The sequence below is a fragment of the Rhinoderma darwinii genome, chromosome 4, assembly GCF_050947455.1.
Source record: "Rhinoderma darwinii isolate aRhiDar2 chromosome 4, aRhiDar2.hap1, whole genome shotgun sequence".
Lineage (NCBI taxonomy): Eukaryota > Metazoa > Chordata > Amphibia > Anura > Rhinodermatidae > Rhinoderma > Rhinoderma darwinii.
The window spans coordinates 250,791,310-250,818,963 of record NC_134690.1 but is presented as its reverse complement, the minus strand read 5'-3'; the positions used below and the strand labels follow the sequence as shown (position 1 = coordinate 250,818,963).

The window sequence follows — 27,654 nt, the reverse complement described above, 5'->3', positions numbered from 1 at the left end:
GGAACAGGTACCTGAGGCAATGTAGACAGTAGCGGAAGCAGGACTTGACTTTCACAGTAGATACGATAGCACGGGATACAGGGTACAGGCAGCAGGAATGGGTAACACTGGGTACTGGAAAACACTGGGAGACCATTTGCAAAACAAACTTAGATATACAACAACGCTCAGGCAAGGAACCAGTGGGCAGAGCCCCTTTTTATAGTCCAGCAGCCATTTGGGCTAATAATTGATGGGTGACAGCTGGATGCGTACTGGCCCTTTAAAGAGGCTCTAAAGCAATTACTAAGGGATGGACCCCAATAGTTGGTGGGTGCAAGAGATTCAATACATAGAATGCCTGCCGGCAAACAAAGCCCTTGCTGATCCTTTAGAATTTAACTGACAGCATTGGTGCTGCGGACTGCAGTCGTTAGCACCTTGCTTCCTTTGAGTCTTTACACACTGCACTATGCTGATCCTTATCAGCAATGGACCAGGAATTTTAACTTTCATGTAGTCTGTCTATGGTTGTTATACCTAATAAAAATGTTGTGATTTTTTTTTGGTAGTTGGGAAACAAGGGCTTTGTTTGCCGGCAGGCATTCTATGTATTAAAGAGGCTCTGTCACCAGATTTTCAAACCCCTATCTTATATTGCAGCAGATCTGCGCTGCAATGTAGATAAAAGTAACGTTTTTTGTTTTTTTTTTAAAACGAGCATTTTTGGCCAAGTTATGACCATTTTTATATTTATGCAAATTAGCCTTTCTTATGTACAACTGGGCGTGTTTAAAGTTATGTCCAACTGGGCGTGTATTGTGTGTGTACATCTGGGAGTTTTTACTTGTTTTACTAGCTGGGCGTTGTGAATAGAAGTGTATGATGCTGACGAATCAGCATCATCCACTTCTCTTCGTTACCACCCAGCTTCTGGCAGTGCACAGACACACAGCGTGTCCTCGCGAGATCACGCTGTGACTTTCACTCACTTCCTCCCACAGGAACTTCATTGCGTCGGATGAGCGAGGACACGCTGTGTGTCTGTGAACTGCCAGAAGCTGGGTGGTAACGAAGAGAAGTGAATGATGCTGATTCGTCAGCATCATACACTTCTATTCACAACACCCAGCTAGTAAAACAAGTAAATACACCCAGATGTAACGAACACAATACACGCCCAGTTGGACATAACTTTAAACACGCCCAGTTGTACATAAGAAAGGCTCATTTGCATAAATATAAAAATGGTCATAACTTGGCCAAAAATGCTAGTTTTTGAAAAAAACAAAACGTTACTGTTATCTACATTGCAGCGCCCATCTGCTGCAATAGGAGATAGGGGTTTGAAAATCTGGTGACAGAGCCTCTTTAAGGCTGTGCATGCGCGGGCGGGCGCCCCCTGCGGGAATCAGTCCGAGGACCTGGAAGTAAGTTCCGGCGTCTCCCTGGAGGGAGCTGACGCTGTGAAGAGAGATGTACATGGCCGGGGCCGTCAAGGGGTAAGCCTGAACGACGACCCCCGGCCATAGACGTTACACTGGCTGTCTTCCAGGAATATCCGGCTTAGGGTGCCATCTTGCATGTTTGCTCCCAGGTTCCTTGGACCCTTCGAAATTCTGCTACAGATCAATCCTGTGTCGTACAAACTTCGGCTGCCTTCTACCCTCAAGATCCCTAATTCTTTCCATGTCTCCTTGCTGAAGCCCGTGGTCCTGAACCGCTACTCCAGGAATCCTAGTTCCGCAGAGGCTCCTGGCGGTTCGTCTGGGACTTTCGAAGTGAGGGAGATCCTGGCCACCAAGAAAGTGGAAGGAAGGACGTTTTATTTGGTAAATTGGAGGTGATTTGGTCCAGAGGAGAGGTCTTGGGAACCAGAAGAGAACATTGATGCCCCTGTCCTCGTAAAGAGATTTCTCTCCCGCTCTGGCCACAAGAAGAGGGGGAGTAATAGGGGGATACTGTAAAGTCTATGGCCGAGGGCCGTCGCTCAGACTTATCCTCTGATGGCCCCGGCCATGGACATCTGTCTTCTCGGCGACATCTCCCTCCAGGGAGAGGCCGGCACTCACTTCCGGGTCCTGGGACTGTTACCCGCAGGGCGCGTGCGCCCGCGCGTGCACAGCCTTAAAGGGCCAGTACGCGTCCAGCTGTCATCACTCAATAATTAGCCCAGAGTGCTGCTGTATAAAAAGGGCTCTGCCCACTTGATCCTTGCCTGAGCATTGTTGTCTACCTTAAGTTTATCTTGCAAATGGTCTCCTAGTGTTTTCCAGTTCCCAGTGTTACCCATTCCTGCTGCCTGTACCCTGTATCCCGTGCTATCGTATCTACAGAGAGAGTCAAGTTGTGTCTTCCGCTGCATCTACTAGCCTTCTACAGTGAAAGTCAAGTTGTGCCTCTGCTACTGTCTACATTGCCTCAGGTACCCGTTCTGGACTATAGACATTGTTTTGTACCTAGTTGGCCAGCTGCTAACCCACTACGCGGTATGGCCCAGTGGATCCACACCCTGCGCCGTGACATAAGTCCAATGTCGGAGGGAGAGGAGGATGGCTCAAACCTCCAAGACATTAATTTGAAGGGTGGACTCCAAAGGCTTGGTTAGGCTTGGAAGGAAGACCCCTCCCAACCCGATTCATTAATTGTCGGGACCAACCACAGGATAAGGATGTGCAAATACGCGTCCTCGATGTTTACTGAGGACAGGAGCTTCCCCTTGTTCATGGATGCGATTACTGAACATAGAGATTCCATCTGGAAGCAACGGACCTTGACAAAACAATTGAGGAGTTTTAGATTCAAGATCAAGCACACTGTTCCCTTCTTCTTTGGAAGAGGTTAGAGTAAAAACCGTGGGACCGTTTTTGCATTAGAACCGGTGCAATCACTCCCTGGGAGAGAAGAGACCCATTTTGGCCCATTCAGTAGTTGCTCTACTTACCCAAGAGGAGGTGAATACCAGCCACCTGGCTAACCGGCTGCCTAAAACGAGGATTTTGCAAATTATTCCAGATTGCCTTCGTGATGATCCTGTAGGGAACAAGCATCAGCTTCAGGTAGAGTGGTGTTTTTAACCAGGTGAGAGACTTGTGGATCAGTAAACGTTCATTACTTAGAAAGAACGTCCTTTAACTAGTGAGAGAGAAAAAATATTTGGGAAATTGCCGCTGCTGCCTAAAGGAAAATGCATCTTGGGTGGAAGGGCATTCAGGATCCTAGACTTGTAATGTGTCTTGCATAGCCACAGTGAAACTGTGGAAAGTTTGGACATCTGTTCTGTGTCCAGATCAGAATCAGAGGCCTGCCCCTCAGAACAGTACCCATCTCAACGTACTCCTGGGTGGGGTGGAGGTAGATAAAGCTGGAGAAACTCAGGAGTGGCAAGAGCAAGTAGATCTAGCCCATTTACAGGGTCTACCTCTTCTGCTCTGGAGGAGGGTGCTCCACAGTTGGAGGAACCAGAAGGAGTCTGGTCTGGAAACCGGTCTAAAATGCAGAGCATGGACTGAGAAACCTTGGTAAGGTCTGAAAGAAAGAGAGTGTGCCCACTCCAGTACAGAACCCAGTGACAACTGAGTGGGAGGTTGTTCACTAATAAGCTTTCTCGTTTCCAATCAGCTGGTGCAGAGGGGTACATACGGGCCACACTGAGGTGTGATCTTGCTGTAGGGAGCGTTTACCTGCGTTGCATGAGGTCCCTTATTAAAGAGAAGGTGCCTCAGTAGGAATAAAGGATAGGAGCCGCAGAGGGTGTATACTGACATGCTCACCTCTCTTGAAGGAAGTTCAGCATGTTCGGCCCCTAGACTACAGGGTCACTCCTTCAGGGTTTCTCATCTTGGAAAAGGAAGGAGAGCGGAGAAAGGGGCTGGAAGTACAACAGTCAACAAAGAGGTTAGGCTACACTGTTCTCCCTTCTCGTAGTGGGCTAAAAGTCTGATTAAGTCTAGCCACTATTCCAAACCTTCAAGGGGAAAAAATGCAAAGCAAGAAAAGAGTAGATGCCAAGCAGGTAGGTCTGCCTTCTACGGACACTAAGATAACAGTAGTACGCTCAGTGTCTGAAGGAAAGTTATAGCATGGTAGGAAGAGTAAAAGGGTAACTAAAATGTCAGAAAACATCTGCCATGACATGTCAGAAGTTTTGATAGGGGGGGGTCTGAGCACTCAAACCCCAACCGATCGTTAAAACGTAGCGGCGCTTGGGTAAGCACTGAGCCCCTTGGTTTCTGATCGGCTTTTCTCTGAAAGTCAATGTAACGGTGTACGGACTCAATAGAAAGTCTATGAGCCCGTACACCAACTGTTCGGCTTTCCGAGAAAGAACGATCAGAAACTAAGCAGCACAGCGCTCCCTCGAGTGCTTCTGCCGCTTCGTTTTAGCTCAGTGCTCACTATGACATGTCAGAAGTTTACTGAAAGTTTAGTTACCCTTTAACACTTTTTTGCTTATTGTCTGCCTCCTAGTGGCAGAAGCTATACCCCAAGGTTATCATCTGTGTCCCCAATGACATAAATGTGAAAATTCCATTAAAAAATATTTTAACCCCTTCCTGAAATATGACATACAGTTACATCATAGCCGGGTAGGGGAAGTATGGAGCGGGCTCACGGAGTGAACCCGCTCCATACGATGCGGGTGTCGGCTGTATGATCCCGCTCGTTTAACTCATTAAATGCTATGGTCAATAGTGACCGCAGCATTTAAATCATTAGAAAGAGGGGGGCGACCCCCTCTAACAGCTCATCGCGCCCCCCACAGCGCAATCGCGGGGGGGGCGATGTTTTCTATGGCTGCCTGGGGGCCTAATGAAGGTCCCCAGATCCGCCATCTTTGTACACCTATTAAGCCCTGCATCCGGCAGGGGTTTATAGATGCCTGTCAGAATCACCATAAACTGCAATACATTAGTATTTCAGTATATTGTGCAAGTGATCTAACGATCGCTGGTTGAAGTCCCCCAGGAGGACTAATAAAAAAAGTAAAAATGAGTTAAATAAAGTTAAAAAAAAAAAAAAATATTAAAAGTTAAAAAAAACCTTTTCCCAATTCCCCCTAGAGCAGGGGTCTCAAGCACGCGGCCCGCTAGTATCGGCTCTGCTCCGTAACTCTGGAATTCCCTGACATCGCTGTCCATATATGAACAGCGATGTCTGGGGCTTCCCCAGAGCCGGAGTCCCGGGCAGAGCGCTAGTACAGGCTCTGCTCTGGGACTCTGTGGAATTCCCTGACATCGCTGCCCATATGTGGACAGTGTGTCAGGGTCTTCCCCAGAGCGGAGCAGAGCGCTGGTGTTGGCTCTGCTCCTGGACTCTGTTGAATTCCCTGACATCGCTGCCCATATGTGGACAGTGTGTCAGGGTCTTCCCCAGAGCGGAGTCCCGGGCAGAGCGCTAGTATAGGCTCTGCTCCGGGACGCTGCGGAATTCCCTGATATATCTGCCCATATATGGACAGTGTGTCAGGGTCTTCCCCAGAGCGGAGTCCCATGCAGAGCGCTATTATCGGCTCTGCTCCGGGACTCTGTGGAATTTCCTGACATCGCTGCCCATATATGGACAGTGTGTCAGGGTGTTCCCCAGAGCGGAGTCCCGGGTAGAGAGCTATTATCGGCTCTGCTCTGGGACTCTGGGGAAGCCTCTGACATCGCTGTCCATACATCGACAATGATGTCAGGGGCTTCCCCAGAGCAGGAGTCCCAGTGATGTCAGGAGCACAGCTGGAGTCCCAGGAAGAGCCTACTAGCGCTCTGCCTGGGACTCCAGCTCTGGGGTGGCCCCTGACATCTCTGTCCACATATGAACAGCGATGTCTGGGGCTTGCCCAGAGCCGGAGTCCCGAGCAGAGCGCTGGTGTCGGCTCTGCTCCGGGACTCTGTGGAATTCCCTGACATCGCTGTCCACATATGAACAGCGATGTCTGGGGCTTCCCCAGAGCCGGAGTCCCGGGCAGAGCGCTAGTACAGGCTCTGCTCCGGGACTCTGTGGAGTTCCCTGACATCGCTGCCCATATGTGGACAGTGTGTCAGGGTCTTCCCCAGAGCGGAGCAGAGCGCTGGTGTCGGCTCTGCTCCTGGACTCTGTGGTATTCCCTGACATCGCTGTCCACATATGAACAGCGATGTCTGGGGCTTCCCCAGAGCCGGAGTCCCGAGCAGAGCGCTGGTGTCGGCTCTGCTCCGGGACTCTGTGGAATTCCCTGACATCGCTGCCCATATGTGGACAGTGTGTCAGGGTCTTCCCCAGAGCGGAGTCCCGGGCAGAGCGCTAGTATAGGCTCTGCTCCGGGAATCTGTGGAATTTCCTCACATCGCTGCCCATATATGGATAGTGTGTCAGGGTCTTCCCCAGAGCAGGAGTCCCAGTGATGTCAGGAGCACAGCTGGAGTCCCAGGAAGAGCCTACTAGCGCTCTGCCTGGGACTCCAGCTCTGGGGTTGCCCCTGACTTCTCTGTCCATATATGGACAGAGATGTCAGGAGCAGAGCTGGAATCCCAGGCAGAGTGCCAAAAGCTGCTCTGCTCCGGGACTACAGCTCTGGGCAAGCCCCTGACATGACTGTGGCAGCATCTGCAGAGGGCACTGTGGCAGCATCTACAGAGGGCACTGTGGCAGAATGTAGAGGGCACTGTGCCAGCATCTACAGAGGGCACTGTGGCAGCCTCTACAGAGGGCACTGTGGCAGCCTCTACAGAGGGCACTGTGGCAGCCTCTACAGAGGGCACTGTGGCAGCCTCTACAGAGGGCACTGTGGCATTATTTACAAGTGGGTGTGTGGCAGTATCTGAAGAGGACACTGGCATTATCTAGGGGTGTTTTGCATTATCTACAGAGGGCACTGTGGCCTTATCTAGGGGAGTGGTGCATTATCTACAGAGGGCACTGCGGCAGCATCCACAGAGGGCACTGCGGCAGCATCCACCGAGGGCACTGCGGCACTATCTAAAAAGGGGCTGCCCAATCTTAATATGTGTGCTAACTGAGCCGCCGGACTGCATTTAGCGACACTTAAACTGGAAAGCTGGATTGTTGAAATAAGCACGTGGAGAAATATCTCAAATTTTAAACCTAGCGCTATTATTATAGTAATGTAGTATTATTATTCTAGTAATATAGTGTTATAGTAGTTCAAATAACTAATTGATTAACAATAATTTTGTATTGTATCAAATTTGAAAGTAATGCGGCCCGTCAACTTCCCATTTTTTCTATATGCCTCCCACTTACCCGGCCGAGTTTGAGACCCCTGCCCTAGAGCATAGTAAAAAAATAAAAAATAAACATAATTGGTATCGCCGCATCCGTAAAAGTCTGAACTATTACAATATATTATTATTTAACCCGCAGAGTGAACGCCATAAAAAAAAAATATTGTAAACGCCAGAATGTCTATTTTTTGGTCACCTAATCTCCCACAAAAAATGAAATAAAGTGATCAAAACGTCGCATGTACACCAAAATGGTATTATTCAAAACTACAGCTTATCCCGCAAAAAATAAGCCCTTATACCACTTAATCGACCGAAAAATAAAAAAGTTTTGGCTCTCGGAATTTGGCGACACAAAAGAAATTTTCTTTTTTATATTTAGGTTTTTACTTGTAAAAGTAGTAAAATATAGAAATAACTATATATATATATTTGGTATCGCCGTAATTGTATTTACCCACAGAATAAAGTTAACATGTTGTTTTAATTGCACAGTGACTTCCGTAAAAATGGCGCGCAAAAAAACATGGAGGTATCGCTGTTTTTTTCATTTTCTACCCCACAAATAGTTTTTTTCCCATTTCCTAGTGCATTATATGGCACAATAAATGGTGCTACGAAAAACTACAACTCGTCCCGCAAAAATCAAGCCCTCATAGGACTATATCGACAAAAAAACAAACCTTATGGCTTTTGGAAGGTGGGGAGGACAAAATTAAAATCTGAAAGTTGTTTACGACGGGAAGGGGTTTTTAAAGCTTTACATGGAATTTCTTACTACAAGCACTTACAGCGTTTTGATTGTGTCAGATGCTAGACCACCCATTTATTTATTTCCCATTGCTCATATAAAATGAACATATTTCACAGCACTGTATAGTGTCATCACCCACATCAGTCCTTGTCTCCAAGGGGATCAAATTCTAAATTTTCTATCTTACATACATTAGGGTAAAAATCTTAGACAATTAGCTGTCTGTTTTTGGAATGTGGAATCAAACTGGAGTAAGAGCAAAGTTGCCCTTGGATGGCACCCAGGACCGCAGTGCTACAAGCCAACAGTTCTAACTAACCCCACATGATATCTATAGCATGCATCTCCTGCTTTTTTGTTGTTGCAGCCCAATTCCCGACCTAGCGCTGTGTTGTAAATTGCAACAAAGCCCCATTCACAGCGAAGGCTCAGGAGTGGCGCGGTTTCAGAAAAAAAAGGTGCTGCGGTCATCGTGGAGATCTGAGAAGTCCAATATTTATTAGTTACCATGGCCATATACATTAACAGCTATGTAAACCGTTGAAGACTTTTCTTTTATTTATTTTTTACTAACACAAAGTATTATAGTGTTGAGTGCATCTTAGTAATTTGTTTTTATTTAAAAAAATAACTTTTTGAGATACAGCTTCTATGTATCCTGGATACATATAAGCTGTTCCTTGTGTTGAAACTCGAATCTGTCAGCTCAGGGGGACTGACGGTTTCGGTGACAGTGGGTCCTACGCAGTATGTTCCATAGTCACTGAACCAGTAAAAAAAGAAAAAATACACTCCTAGAGGGAAAAAAAAGTGTAAATTGGTAATTAACTTCAGCCCGGTAATGACTTTATGATTTATATCAGAACGATATGGGGAGTGAGTAGGAAAGCACCTGGCGCACCATGAAAGTACAACAGATAGGGCTGTGCAGCTCCCAGAATCCTCCTCTGGTTCAGGCTACTGTATGTAGGCGAATGCCAAGTACGCCGCCTACTCCGAGCGCGCATGCGCAGTACTAATGCTGTCCATATCGCGTTGTGGAACCTGAATGAGGCGGAAGTTCCTAGTTTCCGGAGGGAATGAATTATGCGCTGCACTCTCTAACCCGGAGAGAAAAGCCAGAAACACCCATTATATTACACTATGTATTGTTATCGGAATAGCTGCCCGGTGTAGGTTATTGTGTGATATTTGGGCATTCCCGTTAGAGTGGGTGCAGCATGACGCGTAGTATGTGGTGAGGCCGTTGTTGTCGCGCTGCCCGTCTTCATTCATAGCGCCGTTCTGTTATCCCTCCGTGCACATGGAGTCCCAGCTACAGAGCATCTTTGAGGAGGTGGTGGTAAGTGTGCGCTCTTATGCAGCAGCATTATTATGGGATGTAGCAGTGACGTCTCGTGTAACCTGGTAAAGAATTCTAATGAAATCGCTGCAGCCAGTAAACTGGGGTTTAACCATTCTATTTTCCTGGATTAGGTTTTGAGGGATATTCTTATATAGTGTTGAAGTAGTAGCGCAAATGTCCGAAAAAGTAGGCGTACCATACTCTCCCTCCGATAGAGTCTAAGTAATACCGCCATACGGTGCTTTAATATAACCCTTATTATGTACAGCACTGACATGATGCGTCTATACGGTGCTCACATAAAATAAAATATAACGTACCACAAATCCACATACCAGACTATTTCATCACACTACGTTTTATATGTATATCTAGTTTGCAGTTTCAGGATAACATCCGAGTAATCTGATCCCCGGACCCCCACCAATCCAAACTTCTCATATGTCACTATGACCTGTCAGAAGTGTGTCAAACGTTTGGCTACATTCTAAGGCCGGATTCACACGAGCGTGTGCGTATTGCATGCGCAAAAGGTCCATAACAGCTCCGTGTGTCAGCAGCGTATGATGCGCGGCTGCGTGATTTTCGTGCAGCCGCCATCATTATGACACACTGTTTGGATGTTTGTAAACAGAAAAGTACGTGGTGCTTTTCTGTTTTCATTCATACTTTTTACTGCTGTTGCGTGAATCACGCGCGTCACATGGAAGTGCTTCCGTGTGCTGCGCGTGATTTTCACGCACCCATTGACTTCAATGGGTGCGTGATGCGCGAGCAACGCACAAATATCGGACATGTCGTGAGTTTTACGCAGCGGACCCACGCTGCGGGAAACTCACTGACAGTCTGCACGGCTCCATAGACTAATATAGGTACGTGCGAGGCGCGTGAAAAACACGCTTGTTGCACGGACCTATTATACATTCGTCTGAATAAGCCCTAAGAATAATGTTCAGGGCTTATTTAGACGAACGTGTAATACGGCCGTGCAACGCGCGTGATTTTCACGTGCCTCGCACGGACCTATGTTACTCTATGGGGCCGTGCAGACAGTCAGTGATTTTTGCGCAGCGTGAGTCCGCTGCGTAAGACTCAGGACATGTCCTATATTTGTGCATTTTTCGCGCATCACGCACCCATTGAAGTCAATGGGTGCGTGAAAATCACGTGCACCACACGGAAGCACTTCCGTGTGACGTGCATGATTCGCGCAACAGCAGTAAAAAGTATAAATGAAAACAGAAAAGCACCACGTGCTTTTCTGTTTACAAACATACAGAGTGTCATAATGATGGTGGCTGCGCGAAAATCACGCAGACACGCATCATACGGGGCTGACAGACTAAGCTGTTATGTAACTTTTGCGCACGCAAAACGCCACGTTTTTTGCGCACGCAAAACGCACACGCTCGTGTGAACCAGGCCTCAATCTGGAGAATCCTCTACCATTGACCAGTGAGTTATTATATACAAGGCGGCATACAGTAAAGTCCGTTGTAACGAGCCAATATCGCAAGAGAGGTTTGTGTTTTCCCTGTTGAAAATGAAATGTAGTTTACATAGAGGGGGGTGTACCGGTAAAATATATATTTTTGTAATTAGCATGTGCTAGTAGTTCTTCACTATAGATGGACAATAAATAGAAACGGTAAATGCATTTGTTTCTTTTTACAGAAGACAGAGGTCATTGAAGAGGCCTTTGCTGGGTGAGTACCCTGCCTTTCCGATCAACTTTTGAATTCCTTAGGACCTGTTCACATTTGCGTTGGAGGCTCCGTTAAGGGCCGCCAAAAGTACCGGAAACAATAACGCAGCATGCTTCGCTCTTGTTTTTGGTTAATCCACTGACGCCCAGACGGAAACCAACAAAGTCAATGGGTTCCATCGGGCGCCAGTTGTCTCCGTTGATCAACCGAGCCTGCGCTTCCAACATTTTCGTTCTGCTCCTTTGACGGAGCAGAATGACGGAAGCCTGAGAGCAGATGTGAACTCGGCCTTACGTGTTTGAACTTTTTGACAAATTTGTCACAAGCAGCGAAACCAGCCTGAGAAGTTGTTTCTATGCAGGGATTGTATTGTTATATTGCAGATCGTGTTGATGAGGGTTGCAGTGCTGTCCCACCCCTCTCATATCTATTTACCTGTTATCCTTATAGATTATAAGTTTTTGCAGGTAGGACTTTTCTTATCTTTCCAGTTTTCCTGTTTGTGTTTATTTTATTACAAAATCATATACTGCATTTTTTCCCCCCTTTGTGTATTGGTGTACATCATTGTGGCAGTATCTAAATAAATAGTAACAACAATAATAATAAACAATCCTCATGAAGTAATATGACTCCAAAATATAAAACCTTTCTCATATCTAATTAGGAAAATAAAATCCTCATGTAGTGATAAAAGCTCAAGCACTTGAAGAACGGGAGACCTCCTGCTTCTATGAGGGGGATACTGTAAGGGGAAGTGCTCACAGGGTGAATATGCAGCGTATACGGTTGTGGAAACTGCATGGAATTCTGCACCAAAAAACCCGCACCAAATTGTGGTACAGTTTTTCAGGCAGTATCTCTGCTGTGGAAATACAGCTAAAAAGAAAAAAGTTCATACTTACCCCGATCTCCATTGTCATAGCGACGCGTCCCTCTGCTCTGAGTACAGTCAGGCCTCCTGGGATGACGTTGCAGTCCATGAAACGTCATCCTGGGAGGCCGAACTCCGCTCAGAATAGAGGATCGCGTCTCTTCAGCCACAACGGGAGAAGGTAGGATCAGGGTTAGGGGCCACGTTCTAGAGATAGATGCTGGTCCCACACATATCAGACGTTTATTTCATATCCTGTGGATATATCATGTTTGCGATGGGAAAACCCCTTTAAGTACTAGTAGGGCTTTAACAGCACTTAAATTATTGTCCCTAGGTCACCTGTCGGGTAGAAAACTTGAACTCTTTCCCCACTGTAGCACGCTTGTGGCCATATGTTAACAACCTGGTCGATTGCTAGGGTCGTCCATCTGCCATCAACACCATGTGGTCACTTGAGTTTCATTTGAAGCACAGTGTGGTCATGAAATTATTTCATATGGCTACAACATCATATGGATGGCCTGTGGCTGTATTGTTTATCTAATTGTTTATATTAACCCCTTAATGACCGCCGATTAGCCTTTTCACTGCGGTCATTAATGGGCTTTATTCTACAGCGCCGCTATTCCACGGCGCTGCTGTAGAATAAAGTAAACAGAGCAAGGAGCCGTCAAATCTCCCTGCTCTCAGCTGCCAGAGGCAGCTGGGGGCGTCCCTGCTCTGCCGGGTGAGATCGATATTAGTATCGATCTCACCCGTTTAACCCTTCCGATGCGGTGCACAATAGCGTGCACCGCATCTGAGTGGTTTTGGAGAGAGGGAGGGAGCTCCCTCTCATCCCACCGACACCCGGCGATAAAATCGCCGAGTGTCTGTGTCTTCTATGGCAGCCGGGGGTCTAATAAAGGCCCCCAGGTCTGCCTGGAGCGAATGCCTGCTAGATCATGCCGCAGGCTAGCAGATGCCTGTCCGTTTTAAACGGACAGGCAGTAATACATTGCAATACAAAAGTATTGCAGTGTATTATAATAGCGATCGGAGGATAGTGAAGTCCCCTAGTGGGACTAGTATAAAAGTAAAAAAAGTAGAATAAAGTTAATAAAAAAAAAAAAAAATGAAAAACCCACTTTTTCCCCTTACAAAATGCTTTACTATTAAAAAAAACCTACAATAATGCAAAAAAGTTACACATATTTGGTATCGCCGCGTCCGTAACGACCCCGACTATAAAGCTGTTACATTATTTAACCCGCACTGTGAACGCCGTAAAAAATAAAATAAAAAACAATGGAAAAATTGCTGTTTTCTGTTAATCTTGACTTAAAAAAATGTGATAAAAAGTGATCAAAAAGTCGCATCTACTCTGAAATGGTACCAATAAAAACTGCAAGTCGTCCCGCAAAAAACAAGACCTTATACAGCTATGCCGACTCAAAAATAAAAAAGTTATAGCTCTTCGAATGTGACAATGTAAAAATGTAAAAAATGGCTTGGACATTAGGGCCCAGAATGCAAGCAGGGGGAAGGGGTTAAGCGCCTCTGTTTTGTATTGTTTAACTAACATTAGTATTTGTATATTTTCAGTATGTTTATGGACACACCAGAAGATGAAAAAACAAAGCTTATCAGCTGCCTTGGCGCATTTAGGCAGTTCTGGAATGACCTTCCTCAGGTAGGATTTCTTCATCACTTAGGCCCCAAAAAATCTCCGTAATTGCGGACAGTGATATGGTACACAATTACGGACTCGTTCGGTTCTATTGGCTGCGGACACCTTTCCGTATCGCTACAGATAGGTGTCCATGCCGTAAAACTGTACCGCAATAGATAGAACGTGTTCTATCTTTTGCGTTTTACGGGCCGTGCTCCCTTACTTTGTATGGGAGCACGGCCCGAAAATGCATCCCGCGGCATAAATACAGCATAGTTACGTAATAGCCCCTCTTTGGCTATTACGTAACTACACTTTATTTATGCAGATGGTTTGATGCAACATTTCTTTCATTTATGCTTATATATTAGCAACGTATGCTGAGGAGATTAGGTGGTATTGTGGGGGGTTTTCTGCTGGCCGCTTATCAGGGTGGCAACCCCCAAGAGACTGTCTAGCGTGTTTATGCTATCTTAGATGTTTTTAGTTGTTTATGTGGTATATTTACTCTTAATAAAATATATATTTTTGGTATACATAGTGATTCTATAGTATTTTTGGCCTTGTATACATACCCATTTGTGTTTTGTTTTGCGTATTGTGATTTAAAGGGCATGTGGCAAAATTTGTGCTGTGCCTGCCGTGGGTAAAATTAAACTTTACGTTTATATGTCTCACTTGCTACCATTACCGTTGAGGACAGTGATTGGCTGCAGCGGTCACATGGATTATCGGCGCTGGAGCCTTAGGGGATTTAATTACGGAGTAATGTTTGGTTTGTTGGTTTATAACATCTCCTGCAGTTACTTTATTTTCTTATTCTCCCAGACAACCCCATTAACTCCTTAATGAGCGCCCACCGTCTTTTGACGGCAGGCGGTTCAGGTGCTTAGTCTACAGTGATGTATTTTGGCGTCGTTGTGAGCGCTCATCCTCTAAGCAGGAGCTGTAACAGCTCCTGATCTTAGAGAAGCTTGCTGAACACAGCTGTGGTCAGAAAACATTCAGACCCCAGCTGTTTAACCCTTTTTCACAGACCGCGGCAAGATCAAAGGGAAATCCCCTCTTCGATAGCGTCACTGGAAACCCGGTGACGTAATCAAAGAGCAGGGAATCCCTCTGCAGTCAGCCCTGGGGACCTAGAAAGGACCCCAGAGCTGTCTGTTCAGATTGCCTGCTGTTAGGGCGGCACATAGTGTGCCCTAACAGCATCCTGTGTCATAGTGACACCATATGATTATTAGCATACAGGAGTATGCTAATACATTACAAGTAAAAAATAAAGTAAAGAATAAAGTTATCTCTTAAAGAGGCTCTGTCACCACATTATAAGTGGCCTATCTTGTACATAATCTGATCGGCGCTGTAATGTAGATCACAGCAGTGTTTTTTATTTAGAAAAACTATCTATTTTCACCAAGTTATGACCTATTTTAGCTTTATGCTAATGACTTTCTTAATAGACAACTGGGCGCGTTTTTACTTTTGACCAAGTGGGCGTTGTGGAGAGAAGTGTATGACAGTGACCAATCAGAGTCATGCACTCCTCTCCATTCATTTACTCTACACATAGTGATCCTGTATTGTTCACTATGTGCAGCCACATACACACACATTAACGTTACTGAAGTGTCTTGACAGTAAATAGACATCACGTCCAACCAGGACGGGATGTCTATTCACAATCCCGACACTTCGGTAACGTTTGTGTGTGACTTCCAGCACAACAAGCGTAATCTCGTGAGATCTCGATGTGCTGTGTGAGTTTTTCATCTTTGTTTTTTTACTTGGGACTTTTATTTATTTCAAACTTTATTTAACTTCTTTTTTTTTTTTTTTTTAGTCCCACTAGTCGACTTTACTATGCGATCTTTTAATCGCTTTTATAATACACTGCAATACTTCTGTACTGCAGTGTTACTGCCTCACTAAAGGCAGACCTGGGGGCGTTTGTTAGTCCCCCAGGCTGCCATAGAAACCATTGGCACCCCGCCATTCACACAGGATGCCAGTGGGGTGAGAGGGGGAGCTCCCTCCCTCTAAAACCACTCAGAAGTGGCGCTCGCTATTGAGCGCTACATCTGAGGGGTTAAATATGATCGAAGACCACTGCTAGTGGTCTCCGATCGTTGCCCTGAAGCCCGAGACTGTTAGCAACAGCTCGGACTTCAGGAGCACCCTGCACCATGCAGGAAAATAGCTACCCCAAACAGCCGACATAAAAACTCTATACGCCGGTCGTTCAGGGGTTAAAAATCTGTCTAGATGTGATATCTGTGATAGTTTATCTCTATCAAAACTCATGAAATCATTGTTTTATACATCCGTTTCAGGATTCTCATGAGCAATGTGTCCAGTGGATTGTAAGGTTTATTCATGGGCAACATAGTCCAAAAAGAATCTCCTTCCTGTATGACTGTCTGGCTATGGCTGTAGAAACCTCTGTCCTTCCACCAAGGTATGTTGATGATTTGATGGGACAGTTTTATGAACCTATTAGTTATTGCTTAGCTCCTACCAAAATGCATTGCTGTACGTATCCTTGACTTGATCAAGCATTCATTTAATGCTGGTATATCAATATAATATTTTCTGTCTTTTTAAAGGGGTTTTCCTATGTGAGACATTTTTGACATATCAACAGGATAGGTCATAAATGTCAGATAGATGCATGTCCCACCTCTGGGACCCGCACTTATCTCCATAACGGGGCCCCCTAAGCCCTGTTCAGCCGCTCTGTGTTGCGGCTGAATGAGGTGAATTCCGACCATGAAAAAGGCCATGTAGTCGTGAGTTACGGAAACGGCGTAACTCGCATGCTACGCTGCTTCCGTAACTGCCATTCACTACTATGGGAGTTACGGAAACAGCGCAGCTCAGCGAGTTACGCTGTTTTCATAACTCCCGACTGTATAACCAGGAAGTGGCCAGGAGTCGGCAAGATCAGTCAAAGCTAGATCGGGGTTTAGGGGGCCGTGTTCTAGAGATAGGTGTGGGTTCTAGAGTTGGGACCCGCATCTATCTGACATTTATGACATATCCTGCGGATATGTCATAAATGTCTCATGTGAAAACCCCTTTAATTGCAACAACCACGATCAAACTGCTGAGAAGTATTCACCATCCAACCCTAATACTATTACTAATAAACCTTTATATAAACAAGTAAACCTATGTTTTACAACAAATCCTTCTTGTTTTATAAATCCTGCGTTGGTTCATTGCACGCAATATTACTCAAGTTAGGTAGGAATTGATATTGCAGTTTATTAAAGTCTAACTCAAATTAAAAATTAAAAATAAAATCACAAGTGAATTTTCTAACATTGTAGCTTTTGTCCACCATATAATCTTCACAAACGTCCAGTAAACTGAGATCTGCTTTGTGGGCTCCTCGCAGCGGAGACTTGTATTATCTGTCCCTGACAAAGGGAAGACTCTGGTCGCCGGTGACTTTGTTTCCATAACTAGCTCAATAACAAACCTTCAGGGTCATCTTTTTTTCTTCGCTTATCTAAAACATTCGTGTCCCTTTCCTTTTATGTGAATGTACTTGATAAAGTTGCCTGTGGATGTAATGCGTAGAGATAGTTCTAATGAATGTTGCTAAGCGCTTCAGATTGGGGGACTTGTTTATGGGTCTGCTGGAGTATTAAAATCCATATTACCTCATGGATTACAAGGTGTAACTAATTTTACCATCGGTATCTATTAAACTTCAGTTTTATGCTTTTTTGACCAGTGCAGTTTAGTATTTTAAGGCTACATGCACATGTTGCGTAATTTGCTGCTGAAAATACGCATCAAAACCACAGGAAAACGTAGGAATTTCACAGGTAAAACCTCACCTGATCGTGCGTTTATTCTATGTGTTTTTATGTTCATTTTGATGCGTAAATAGGTGCATTTTCATGCTGGGGTTTTGGTGCGTTTTTCTTTAGAACACGTCCGATACAATTGGCAAGCAGAAACGCAAGATAAATTGATATGATGCTGAATTTATTTTAAAAATACCCACTGCAGAAAAATGTACGTGCAGAAAAATTTGACGGTTTTGTCGGACGCAAATACATGCGGCAAAACCGCATGCAATGCGCATTGTGTACATTTGGCCTTCGAGATACTATTCAAGCAACTGGGTCACACTGCTTGCCCATTTGCAGGCTTACCATTCCATATAAACTTAAACCAGAAACTTTCAATATACATAATGCAATATAGAATGTAAATCTTTAATATTTTTTATCTTTACCTCAGAATGGTTTGTGAGGCCTTAGTGAACTCTGATGCCTTGGAATGGGAAAGAACACAGCTCTGGGTGTTAACGTTTAAGCTTGTCCTGAAAATTATCGGTGGTGTTGATTATAAGGTATGTACTTCTATCCTATCGTTCAAATTTTCACCTAGAATTCACTGGCAGCGAAACTTCTGAAGACGTTATGACAGAAACTTCTATATGATGTATGCGCTTGATTTTCCCTGCAAAGTACAACCGGCTCATACATAGTTGTGCAACATTTGTTTTATTTCAAAGTTGTGGACCAGCACTGGATCAGTTGTATCTGTTTTGCATCATATACCCTCAGCCATACGTCCGTCTGATGACTGTTGTTTTAACGGCAGTCACACGGACATGATACACGCTCGTCTAAATGAGCCCTTAATCGCTTCCCGACCGCCCACAGTAAATTCACGTCGGCACTTGCTGGGCTCTGTGCAGCGCCAACGTGAATTCACGGTGGGTGTTAAAAGCGCGATCCGGTTGTCTCAGAGTAGGACTGACACCCGGATCGCGCTGTTAACCCCTACCTCTGGTCCCGGAGACATGATCGGGACCTAATTGGTTCAGGTCCCGGTCATGTGATCACAGGGAAAGTTTGTTGTAGCACCGAACTGGAAAGTTTGTTGCTACAACAAACTTTCCTGGGGACCGATTGCGGGTGCTGCAGTCGGTTATAAGGCAAAACTGGAGGCGATACAACAACCTCCGGGTCTGCCTTGCACGGCAGCCTATGAGAACCAGCTGGAGGACGGTCCTCATAGGCTTCCTGTCAGTGTGACTCTCAGCGTCACACTGACCGTTTATAATATGTTATACTACCTAGGTAGTATAATGTATTATAGCAGCGATCAGTGCTGCAGATCTTCAAGTAAAAAGCAAAAAAATAATAAAAATGTTTTATACAAGTGTAAAGAGTTACAAAAACAAAAAAATGCTTTTTTTTTTCCCTATAATAAGTCTTTTATTATAGGAAAAAAATGAAAATGTTACCAAATATGTGTACTTTTTATTGCCACCTTCATAACAACCCAAACTATGAAACTATAATATTATTTTCCCCGCACTGTGAACAGCACAAACATTTTTATTAAGAAACAATGTCAGAATCACAATTTTTTTTTTTTTGGTCATCAAGCCTCACAAAATATAGAATAAAAAGTGATCAAAAAGTCGCATGTACCCTAAAATAGTAGCAATAAAAACTACAACCCGTCCCGCAAAATAACAAGCCCATACACAGCTTTTTTGACTGAAAAATAAAAAAGTTATGGCTCTCAGAATATGGTGACACAAAAAATAAATAATTTTATCGAAAACTGATTTTATTGGGCAAACGCCACAAAACATAAAGAAACTATATACATCTGGTATCGCTGTTATCGTATCAACCCGCAGAATAAAATAAAATGTCATAGCGCACGGTGAACACTGTAAAAAAAAAAAGACACATTGTCAGAAATCGTTTTTTTGTCACTTTGCTTGCCAAAGAAATCTAATAAAAAGTGATAAAAAAAAATCACATGTACCCTAAAATTGTACCAATGAAACCTACAGATTGTTCCGCAACAAGTAAGCCCTCAAACCGCTCCGGTGAAGAAAAAATAAAAAAAGTTCTGGCTCTCAGAATATAGCAACAGAAATTGTGCAGTGTCCAAAAAGCGGATAAGATCGGGCGCCATTTATCAGTGCGACGTCAGCCACATATCTGCGGATTATTATTTATTTACCCCATTATTATAACCTCTTATTATGTCCTGATGTACTCTGCCCAGCTTACATATACTCCCACATTATAAACCAAAATACCTTCAAAACCCCAAGCGGAACAGTTACCAAGCAAAATCTGCGCTCCAAAAGCCAAATGGCGCTCCCTCCATTCTGAGCCCCACAGCGTGCCCAAACACCAGCTGAAGTGGCTTTGAGGTCCTTATATATTAGAAAGTGCCTATAAATAACTCCATTTTGATAACTTCACACCCCTCAAAGTATTAAAAAGAGCCTTCAGAAAGTGTTTTAACCCTTTAGACGTTCCACAGGAATTAAAGCAATGTGGAGGTGAAATTTACCAATTTAATTATTTTTTTTTTTGACAAAATTTATTTTTAATACATTTTTTCCTGTAACACAGAAGGTTTTACCAGAGAAACGCAACTCAATATTTATTGCCCAGGTTCTGCAGTTTTTAGAAATATCACAGATGTGTCCCTAGTGCGCTAATGGACTGAAGCATCGGCCTCCGAAGCAAAGGAGAGCCTTGTGGATTTTGGGGCCTCCCTTTTTTTTTTTTTTTTTTTCGAATATATTTTAGCCACGATGTCAAGTTTGAAGAGGTCTTCTGGTCCAAAACAGTGGAAACCCCACCAAAAGTGACCCCATTTTGGAAACTACACCTCTCAAGGAATTTATCCAGGGGTATTATAGTTAGTATTTGACCCCCACCGTTTATTTGCTAAATTCATTGGAATTGGTCTGTGAAAGAATTCTTTTTTATGAAAAAACTTTAGAAATGTTTACTAGAAATAAAGGAGAAAAAACAACCCAATATTTGTCAAGCAATTTCTCCCGATTACGGCAATACTCCACATGTGGTAATAAACTGCTGTTTGGACCCACAGCAGGGCTCAGAAGAGGAGCAGCGTCATTTTGGAGCGCTGATTTTGCTGGAATGGTTTTTCAGTGCAATGCACTGGAAGGGACCAAAACCGTGGAAATCCCACCAAAAGTGACCATTTTGGAAACTACACCCCTCGAGAAATGTATTTTGGGGTATAGTTAGCACCCACAGTTTTTTTTTTTATTATTTTTTTTTTTTGCTGAATTCATTGGAATTAGTCTGTGAACATGAAAATCTACTTATTTTATTATTTTTTTTCCCCTGAAAAAACGTGGACATTTTTACAAGGAATAAAGGAGAAAAAGCACCCCAACATTTGTAAAGCAATTTCTCTTGATTACGGCAATATGCCATATGTGGTAATAAGCTGCTGGTTGGACCCACCGCAGGGCTCAGAAGGGAAGGAACAATATTTGGCTTTTGGAGCTCAAATTTAGCTGAAATGGTTTTCGTTGCCATGTCGCATTTGCAAAGCCCCTGAGAGGCCAAAACAGTGGAAACCCCCCAAAAGAGACCCCCATTTGGGAAACGACACCACTTAAGGAATTTATCTAGGGGCATTTAGACCCCACAGGTCTTTTGCAGGATTTATTAGAATTAGGCCGCAAAAATGAATATCAACATTGTTTCCACTAAATGTTGAATTTTTTCTTAAAGGAGAAAAAGCACCCCAACATTTGTAAAGTAATTTCTCCCAAGTATGGCTATACCCAACATGTGGTCATAAATGTTTTTTTATTAGAAATTAATTAACCCTTTCCGGGCTGATCCATTTCTTTCTTTTTCGTTTTTCAACCCCTGCTTTCTGAGAGCTATAACTTTTATTTATTTTTCTGTCAATAGAGTGGTGTGAGGGCTTATTTCTTGCGGGAGGAGTTGTAGTTTCTATTGACACCATTTAAAGTACCATTTTATATACTGGGAAACTGAAAATAAAATTCATTTCAGGCTGAAATTGGAAAAAACTGTTCAAAAATTCCTCCATTGATTTTTAAGTCTCGTTTTTTATGGCTTTCGCCATGCAGTGAAAACGTCAACTTAAATTTTTTATGCGACTCAATACGATTTATGGTGATTCCAAATATATATAGTTATGGTTATCCCAAATATGTATATTTATTTTTTTAGGTTTTTCTACTTTTACAAAGTAAAAACTATTTGTTAAAAAAAAATTCTTTCGTTTCACCATGACTCAGAGAGGCATAAATTTGATTTATTTTTGGTCGATTGAATGGTGTGAGGGCTTAGTTTTTTCTACGGGATGAGCTGTAGTTTTTATTGGTACCATTGTTTGGTACACACAACTTTTTTGAGCACTTTTTCTAAAAAAAATTTAGAGACCTAAGGTGACCAAAAAACAGCGATTTTTGGCGTTTTAAATTTTATTTTTTACGGCGTTCACCGTGCAAATTAAATAATGGTAAATTGTAATAGTTCTGACTTTTACGAACGTAGCGATACCAATTTTGTTTTTTTTTTTTGTTTTTTTTTACATTACTTTAGAGACAAAATGGGAAAAGTTATTATTATTATTTTTTTTTTGCTTATAATATTTATTTCATTTTTTTCCACTAATAACTTTATTCACTTTTTTTTTATTTTTTACACGTTTTGTTAGTCCCCCTAGGGCACTTGAACCAGCGATCATTAGGTTGGTGGTACAATACACCGCAATACTAATATGTTGCAGTATATTGTAGTTTTTATAGGCTCCTGTAACAGCGTGATTGCTATTCCTGTCCGTATCAGCTGTAATAAACATCTGACACTCGCAGCGTATGGAACAGTCCGCAACATATTTCACCCCCCGCACCACGTCATGCTATTAAGTCGTGCTGCACGAAGGGGTTAATGCGCAGCAGATGGTGCAGAGTGAAATTTTAAATTTTAAATTTTCCACTGATCTGCCATTTTAGTGCACAACATGTTGTGCCCAGTCTGTGCCACTGAAGACAAATATCTCATAAAATGTTAATCGCGCTCCCCCCCCCCACTCCCTGGTATGGCGATGCCTTATCTGTGGATGTAAACTGCTGTTTGGGCACAGTGTAGGGCTCAGAAGAAATGGAGTGGCTTTTGGAGCGTAGATTTTGCCTGGTAATTCTGTTTGGAGTTTTACTGGTATTTCATTTTATAATGTGCGGGTATATGTAAGCTGTGCGGAGTACATCACGGCATATGTAATCTGTGCGGGGTACATCAGGGTATATGTAAGCTGTGCGGAGTACATCAGGGTATATGTAATATGTGAGGAGTACATCAGGGTATATGTAATATGTGAGGAGTACATCAGGGTATATGTAAGCTGTGCGGAGTACATCAGGGTATATGTAAGCTGTGCGGAGTACATCAGGGTATATGTAATCTGTGCGGGGTACATCAGGGTATATGTAATCTGTGCGGGGTACATCAGGGTATATGTAATCTGTGCGGGGTACATCAGGGTATATGTAATCTGTGCGGGGTACATCAGGGTACAAGAAGAGGGTATAATAATGGGATAAATAAATAATAATACGTAGATATGTGGCCGGTGTCACACTGATAAATGCTGCAAAATCGTATCCACTTTTGCTACACTCTGCACATTTTGCATCGCCATATTCTGAGAGCCAGAACTTTTCTATTTTTTTCACCACCGGAGCTGTGTGAGGGCTTATTTATTGCGGTACAATCTGTAGTTTTCATTGGTACCATTTTTAGGGTACATGCAAATTTTTTATCACTTTTTATTCCATTTTTTGTCAAGCAAGGTGACCAAAAACCATCAATTCTGACAATGTTTTTTTTTATTCTTTCTTTTTTACAGCGTTCACCCTGGGCTATAAATTTTACTTTGTTCTGCTGGTCGATACGATTACGACGATACCATATGTTTATATAGTTTTTTTTATGTTTTGTGGTGTTTGCACAATAACATCACTTTTTTTTATAAAATGTATTTTTTGTGTCTCCATATTCTGAGAGCCATAACTTTTTTATTTTTTAGTCAAATAAGCTGTGTAAGGGCTTGTTTTATGCGGGACGGGTTGTAGTTTTTATTGGTACTGTTTTTGGGGTACATGCGACTTTTTGATCACTTTTTTTATTGTATATTTTGTGGGGTGGTGACCAAAAAATAGTGATTCCGACATTGTTTTTTACTTAGGTTTTTTGCGGTGTTCACCATGCCGGAAAATTAATATTGGTTTTATAGTTTGGGATCTTACGAACGGGGTGATACCCAATGTGTACTCTTTATTTATTTTTTTTACAGTTTAATTTTTTACCTATAATAAAAGACTTATGGGGAAAAAAAAGCAGTTTATGTAACTTTTTTTATTTGTACAGTTTTGTAAAATATTTTTTTCTTTTTTTTTGTTGTCCCATTAGGGGACTTGACTTGCCGCTGGATCGCTGCTAGAATGCATTACACTACCTACGTAGTTAAATGGGTTAAAGGTGTAAATTCAGATGAAAATCTAATAATAAACTAATATATATATAATTTTACATGTACTGTCCTTAATTTTTTTTATTTTGAAAAACTAAAAAATGAATTTAACTATTTCAAATGGTTTGCTGTTTTTGTTTTACTTAAAGTTTCACTTTTCCTTGATAGGGAGTAAGGGATCTCTTGAGAGTGATAGTGGAGAAAATTCATACTATTCCGAACACTGTGAGCTCTGCTGTTGTACAGCAGCTTCTAGCAGCAAGAGAGGTAATCTTCATAAATACCTGTTTTTTACTATAGAGAATTAATATCTCCAATGGTATATAATCTAGATAATGGATATCTGCATATGTAACATTGCCATTTTTATTACCTCATCTACGTAATCAAACGTAGGTAATAACTCCTTAGAAATATTTCTGTGAGTAACTTGTCTTCGTGTGATGTGTATGCATGTTACAATGATTTATGTGACCAAACGTGACATTTTTTGAGAGGGTCATAGAATAAGGCAGTTCGGCTTGGTATATTGTGTCCATATAGGGCACTTCCTGAGATGCATGTAATACAAAATTTGTGTTTTTGGTCCGTTTTAGATCATGTTAAAGGAACATAGAATAACGTATAACTTTACATCTTCAGAAATATGGAAATACAAATGAACATTTTCTATTACAGGTTGTAGCCTACATATTAGACAGAAATGCGTGTCTTCTTCCAGCATACTTCTCAGTCACCGAAATCCGTAAACTTTATCCTGAGGGAAAACTTCCACATTGGGTAAGGATTTATTATAAAGCTACGTAAAAGAAAAGAGCCGCTTATAGATTTTGTTTCGGAATAAGTTGTTTACTCTTTGTATTTAATTTCCTTCTATTCATAAAGAGGATCTGTCAGGTTTTTATGCTGCCATGTCTGAAAGCAGCATAAAGTAGTGACGGACCTGCTGATTTCAGCTGTCTGAGGCTTAGTAACGTTCAGTAGTTTAGATGATCTTACATGGTATATTTGCAGTGCTAGTCCAGTGCTGCCAGCGAAGAGTTCAGTGATATGCACTCACCCCTTCCCTCCAGCTACAGATTCATACATTTCTCCCTATGCACAGTAATAGGGAGAAATGTTGTCAATCAGCGGCAGGGGGTGAACATACATGTCATTGGACTCAAGTGCTTTGGAGCTGGCCACGTGCAGCAAGTAGAGCATGTAAGTTTTCCTAAACGACTGAACATTAAGAAGTAACAGACTGCTGACATTAGCGTGTCTGTCACTACTTCATGCTTCCCTCAAAAACATGACAGATCCTCTTTTAAAGGGACAGTGACATGATTGTTTTTTTAAAATTAATTTATGTGTTTTTATTCAACCGCCCCATAGTGTTTTACGGCGGCCACTAACAGGCTTTATTCTGATGCAGTAGCCTTTTTACGTCGCTGCATCAGAATAAATAAACAGAGCAGGGAGCCGTTAAATCTATCTGCTCTCAGCTGGCAGATGTAGCTGGGAGCTGGGGGCATCCCTGCTCAAACGTGTGAGATCGATATAAGTATCGATCTGACCCTTTAACCCTCCAGATGCGGTGCTCAATAGCGTGCACCGCATCTGAGTGGTTTTGGAGAGAGGGAGGAAACTCCCTCTCATACCACTGACACCCGGTGATAAGCTCACCGAGTGTCTGTGTCTCCGATGGCAGCCGGGGGCCTAATAAAGCCTCTGGCATGACCTAGTAGATGCCTGTCCATTTTACACGGACAGGCAGTAATACACTGCAATACAGAAATATTGCAGTGTATTATAAATGCAATCGGATAATCGCATATTGAAGTCCCCTAGTGGGACTAGTAAAAAAGTTTAATATAAAGTGAAAAAAAAATGAAAAACCCGCTTTTTCTCCTTTACAAACTGCTTTATTATTAACAATAAAAATAAAGTAAAGAAGTTACACATATTTGGTATCGCCGCGTCCATAACGACCCCAACTATAAACTTATTACATAATTTAACCCGCACTGTGAACGTCTTAAAAAATTAAATAAAAGACCATGCAAAAATTGCTGTTTTCATTGAATCCAGCCTTAGAAAAAGTGATCAAAAAGTCGCATCTACTCCAAAATGGTACCGATAAAAACGACAAGTCGTCCCGCAAAAAAAAAAGCCCTCATACAATTGCGTCGGCGAAAAAATAAGCGTTATGGCTCTTCAAATATGGAGACACAACAAATAATTTTGAAAAAGTGTTTTTACTGTGTGAAAGTAGTAAAACATACAAAAACAATACAAATTTGGTATCGTTGCTATCGCAACCACTGTGGCACTGTGTGTGTATATTTAGCAAAAGTAGATTTTTGGGCTACGTGTGGTAGCTGTCTGTGTGTAGCAGAGCTGTGTGTGTAGCGGAGCGGAGCATGTCTGCGGAGCGTTTGTGTGGAAAGGAATTAACTCAACATTTCTTTACACAACGTGTTTTTTTAAAAACGTGTGTGTAAAAAAGTGCGTTGTATACTAACAGCGCACTTCACCAATTATGTAAATAAAAAGCGTAATCAAGCGTTTATATGCATTTTTTGTTACGTAAATTGCGCAAAAAAAACAACTTGGCAATTGCACGCCCATGTGAACCGGTCAACTCAAAAGTCATTCACTTCACTTTCATCATTCTAAGGGTATGTGCACACGAGCAGTGGCTTTTACGTCTGAAAAGACAGACTGTTTTCAGGAGAAAACAGCTGTCTCGTTTCAGCCGTAAAAGCTCCTCCTTGCATTTTGCGAGGCTTCTCTGACAGCCGTAAATTTTGAGCTGTGCTTCATTGAGTTCAATGAAGAACGGCTCAAATTACGTCTGAAAGAAGTGCCCTGCACTTCTTTTGACGAGGCTGTATTTTTACTCGTCGTCGTTTGACAGCTGTCAAACGACGACACGTAAATAACAGGTCGTCTGCACAGTACGTCGGCAAACCCATTCAAATGAATGGGCAGATGTTTGCCGACGTATTGTAGCCCTATTTTCAGACGTAAAACGAGGCATAATACGCCTCGTTTACGTCTGAAAATAGGTCATGTGAACCCAGCCTCAGGGTATGTTCACACGCAGTGTTTTCAGCCGTTTTTCGTGCCGTGAACGTCCCGAAAAACATCTGAAAAATCGGAATCAGAACGCCTATCTGTCCATTGGTTTCAATAGGAAATACGGCGTTCTGTTCCGACAGGGCGTTTTTTACACGACAGTTTTCCAAAAACGGCACATAAAGACGCCCGCCAAAAAGAAGTGCATGTCACTTCTTGGGACGTTTTTGGAGCCGTTTTTCATTGACTAAAACGCAGCTTAAAATATTGCTTAAAATCAGGAGCTGTTTTCCCTTTGTTTAGTGTGTGTTCTATAGCTTCTGCCAGCTGCCAGTTGTACAATCACTCCAAAAATGGCAGCTGGACACTGCTTAGCAATTTGAAGACACCTTTTCCTGGCTTGTAGGAGGGGGGGCGGTGAGATTCCCCCCCACATTTACGGCAGCTGTGAGTCAGGCTTTGCCTTATTCACCTTGCTGTAATTCTGGGAAGTTCTCCCTCTGGTGGCCAACATAGGAAAACTTGTCAAATTATTACATTTTTAATACTTTCCACCATGTGGAAGAAAAAAAAGATACAGCAAAAAACGTAAAAAATATAATCGAAATAAGTAACTTACTTTTAAAAAAAAATGGTTTAATTCGTGACACATTCCCTTTAACCCCTTTATGACCATCCTATTTTAGACCTTAATGACCAAGCCAATTTTTACGTTTTTCCATCGTCTCATTCAAATAGCTAC

At 42.7% G+C, this 27,654-nt stretch overlaps 1 protein-coding gene across 2 annotated transcripts in view; it reads left to right on the top strand.

Moving 5' to 3' along the window:
* The first annotated feature begins 2,588 nt into the window (after positions 1-2,588).
* Positions 2,589-27,654, top strand: part of MED23 (mediator complex subunit 23) — a 115,726-nt gene continuing 90,660 nt past the window's right edge. The window contains exons 1-7 of one of the 2 annotated variants that reach the window (XM_075862388.1): positions 2,589-3,060; positions 10,964-10,995; positions 13,457-13,544; positions 15,857-15,981; positions 17,781-17,892; positions 24,021-24,119; positions 24,531-24,632. In XM_075862388.1, the coding sequence (XP_075718503.1) occupies positions 13,458-13,544; positions 15,857-15,981; positions 17,781-17,892; positions 24,021-24,119; positions 24,531-24,632 (525 nt within the window). In that variant the 5' untranslated portion in view covers positions 2,589-3,060; positions 10,964-10,995; position 13,457. Of the gene's footprint in view, positions 3,061-8,993; positions 9,287-10,963; positions 10,996-13,456; positions 13,545-15,856; positions 15,982-17,780; positions 17,893-24,020; positions 24,120-24,530; positions 24,633-27,654 lie in introns of those variants that run through there. The other variant, XM_075862387.1, reaches the window with a different exon arrangement.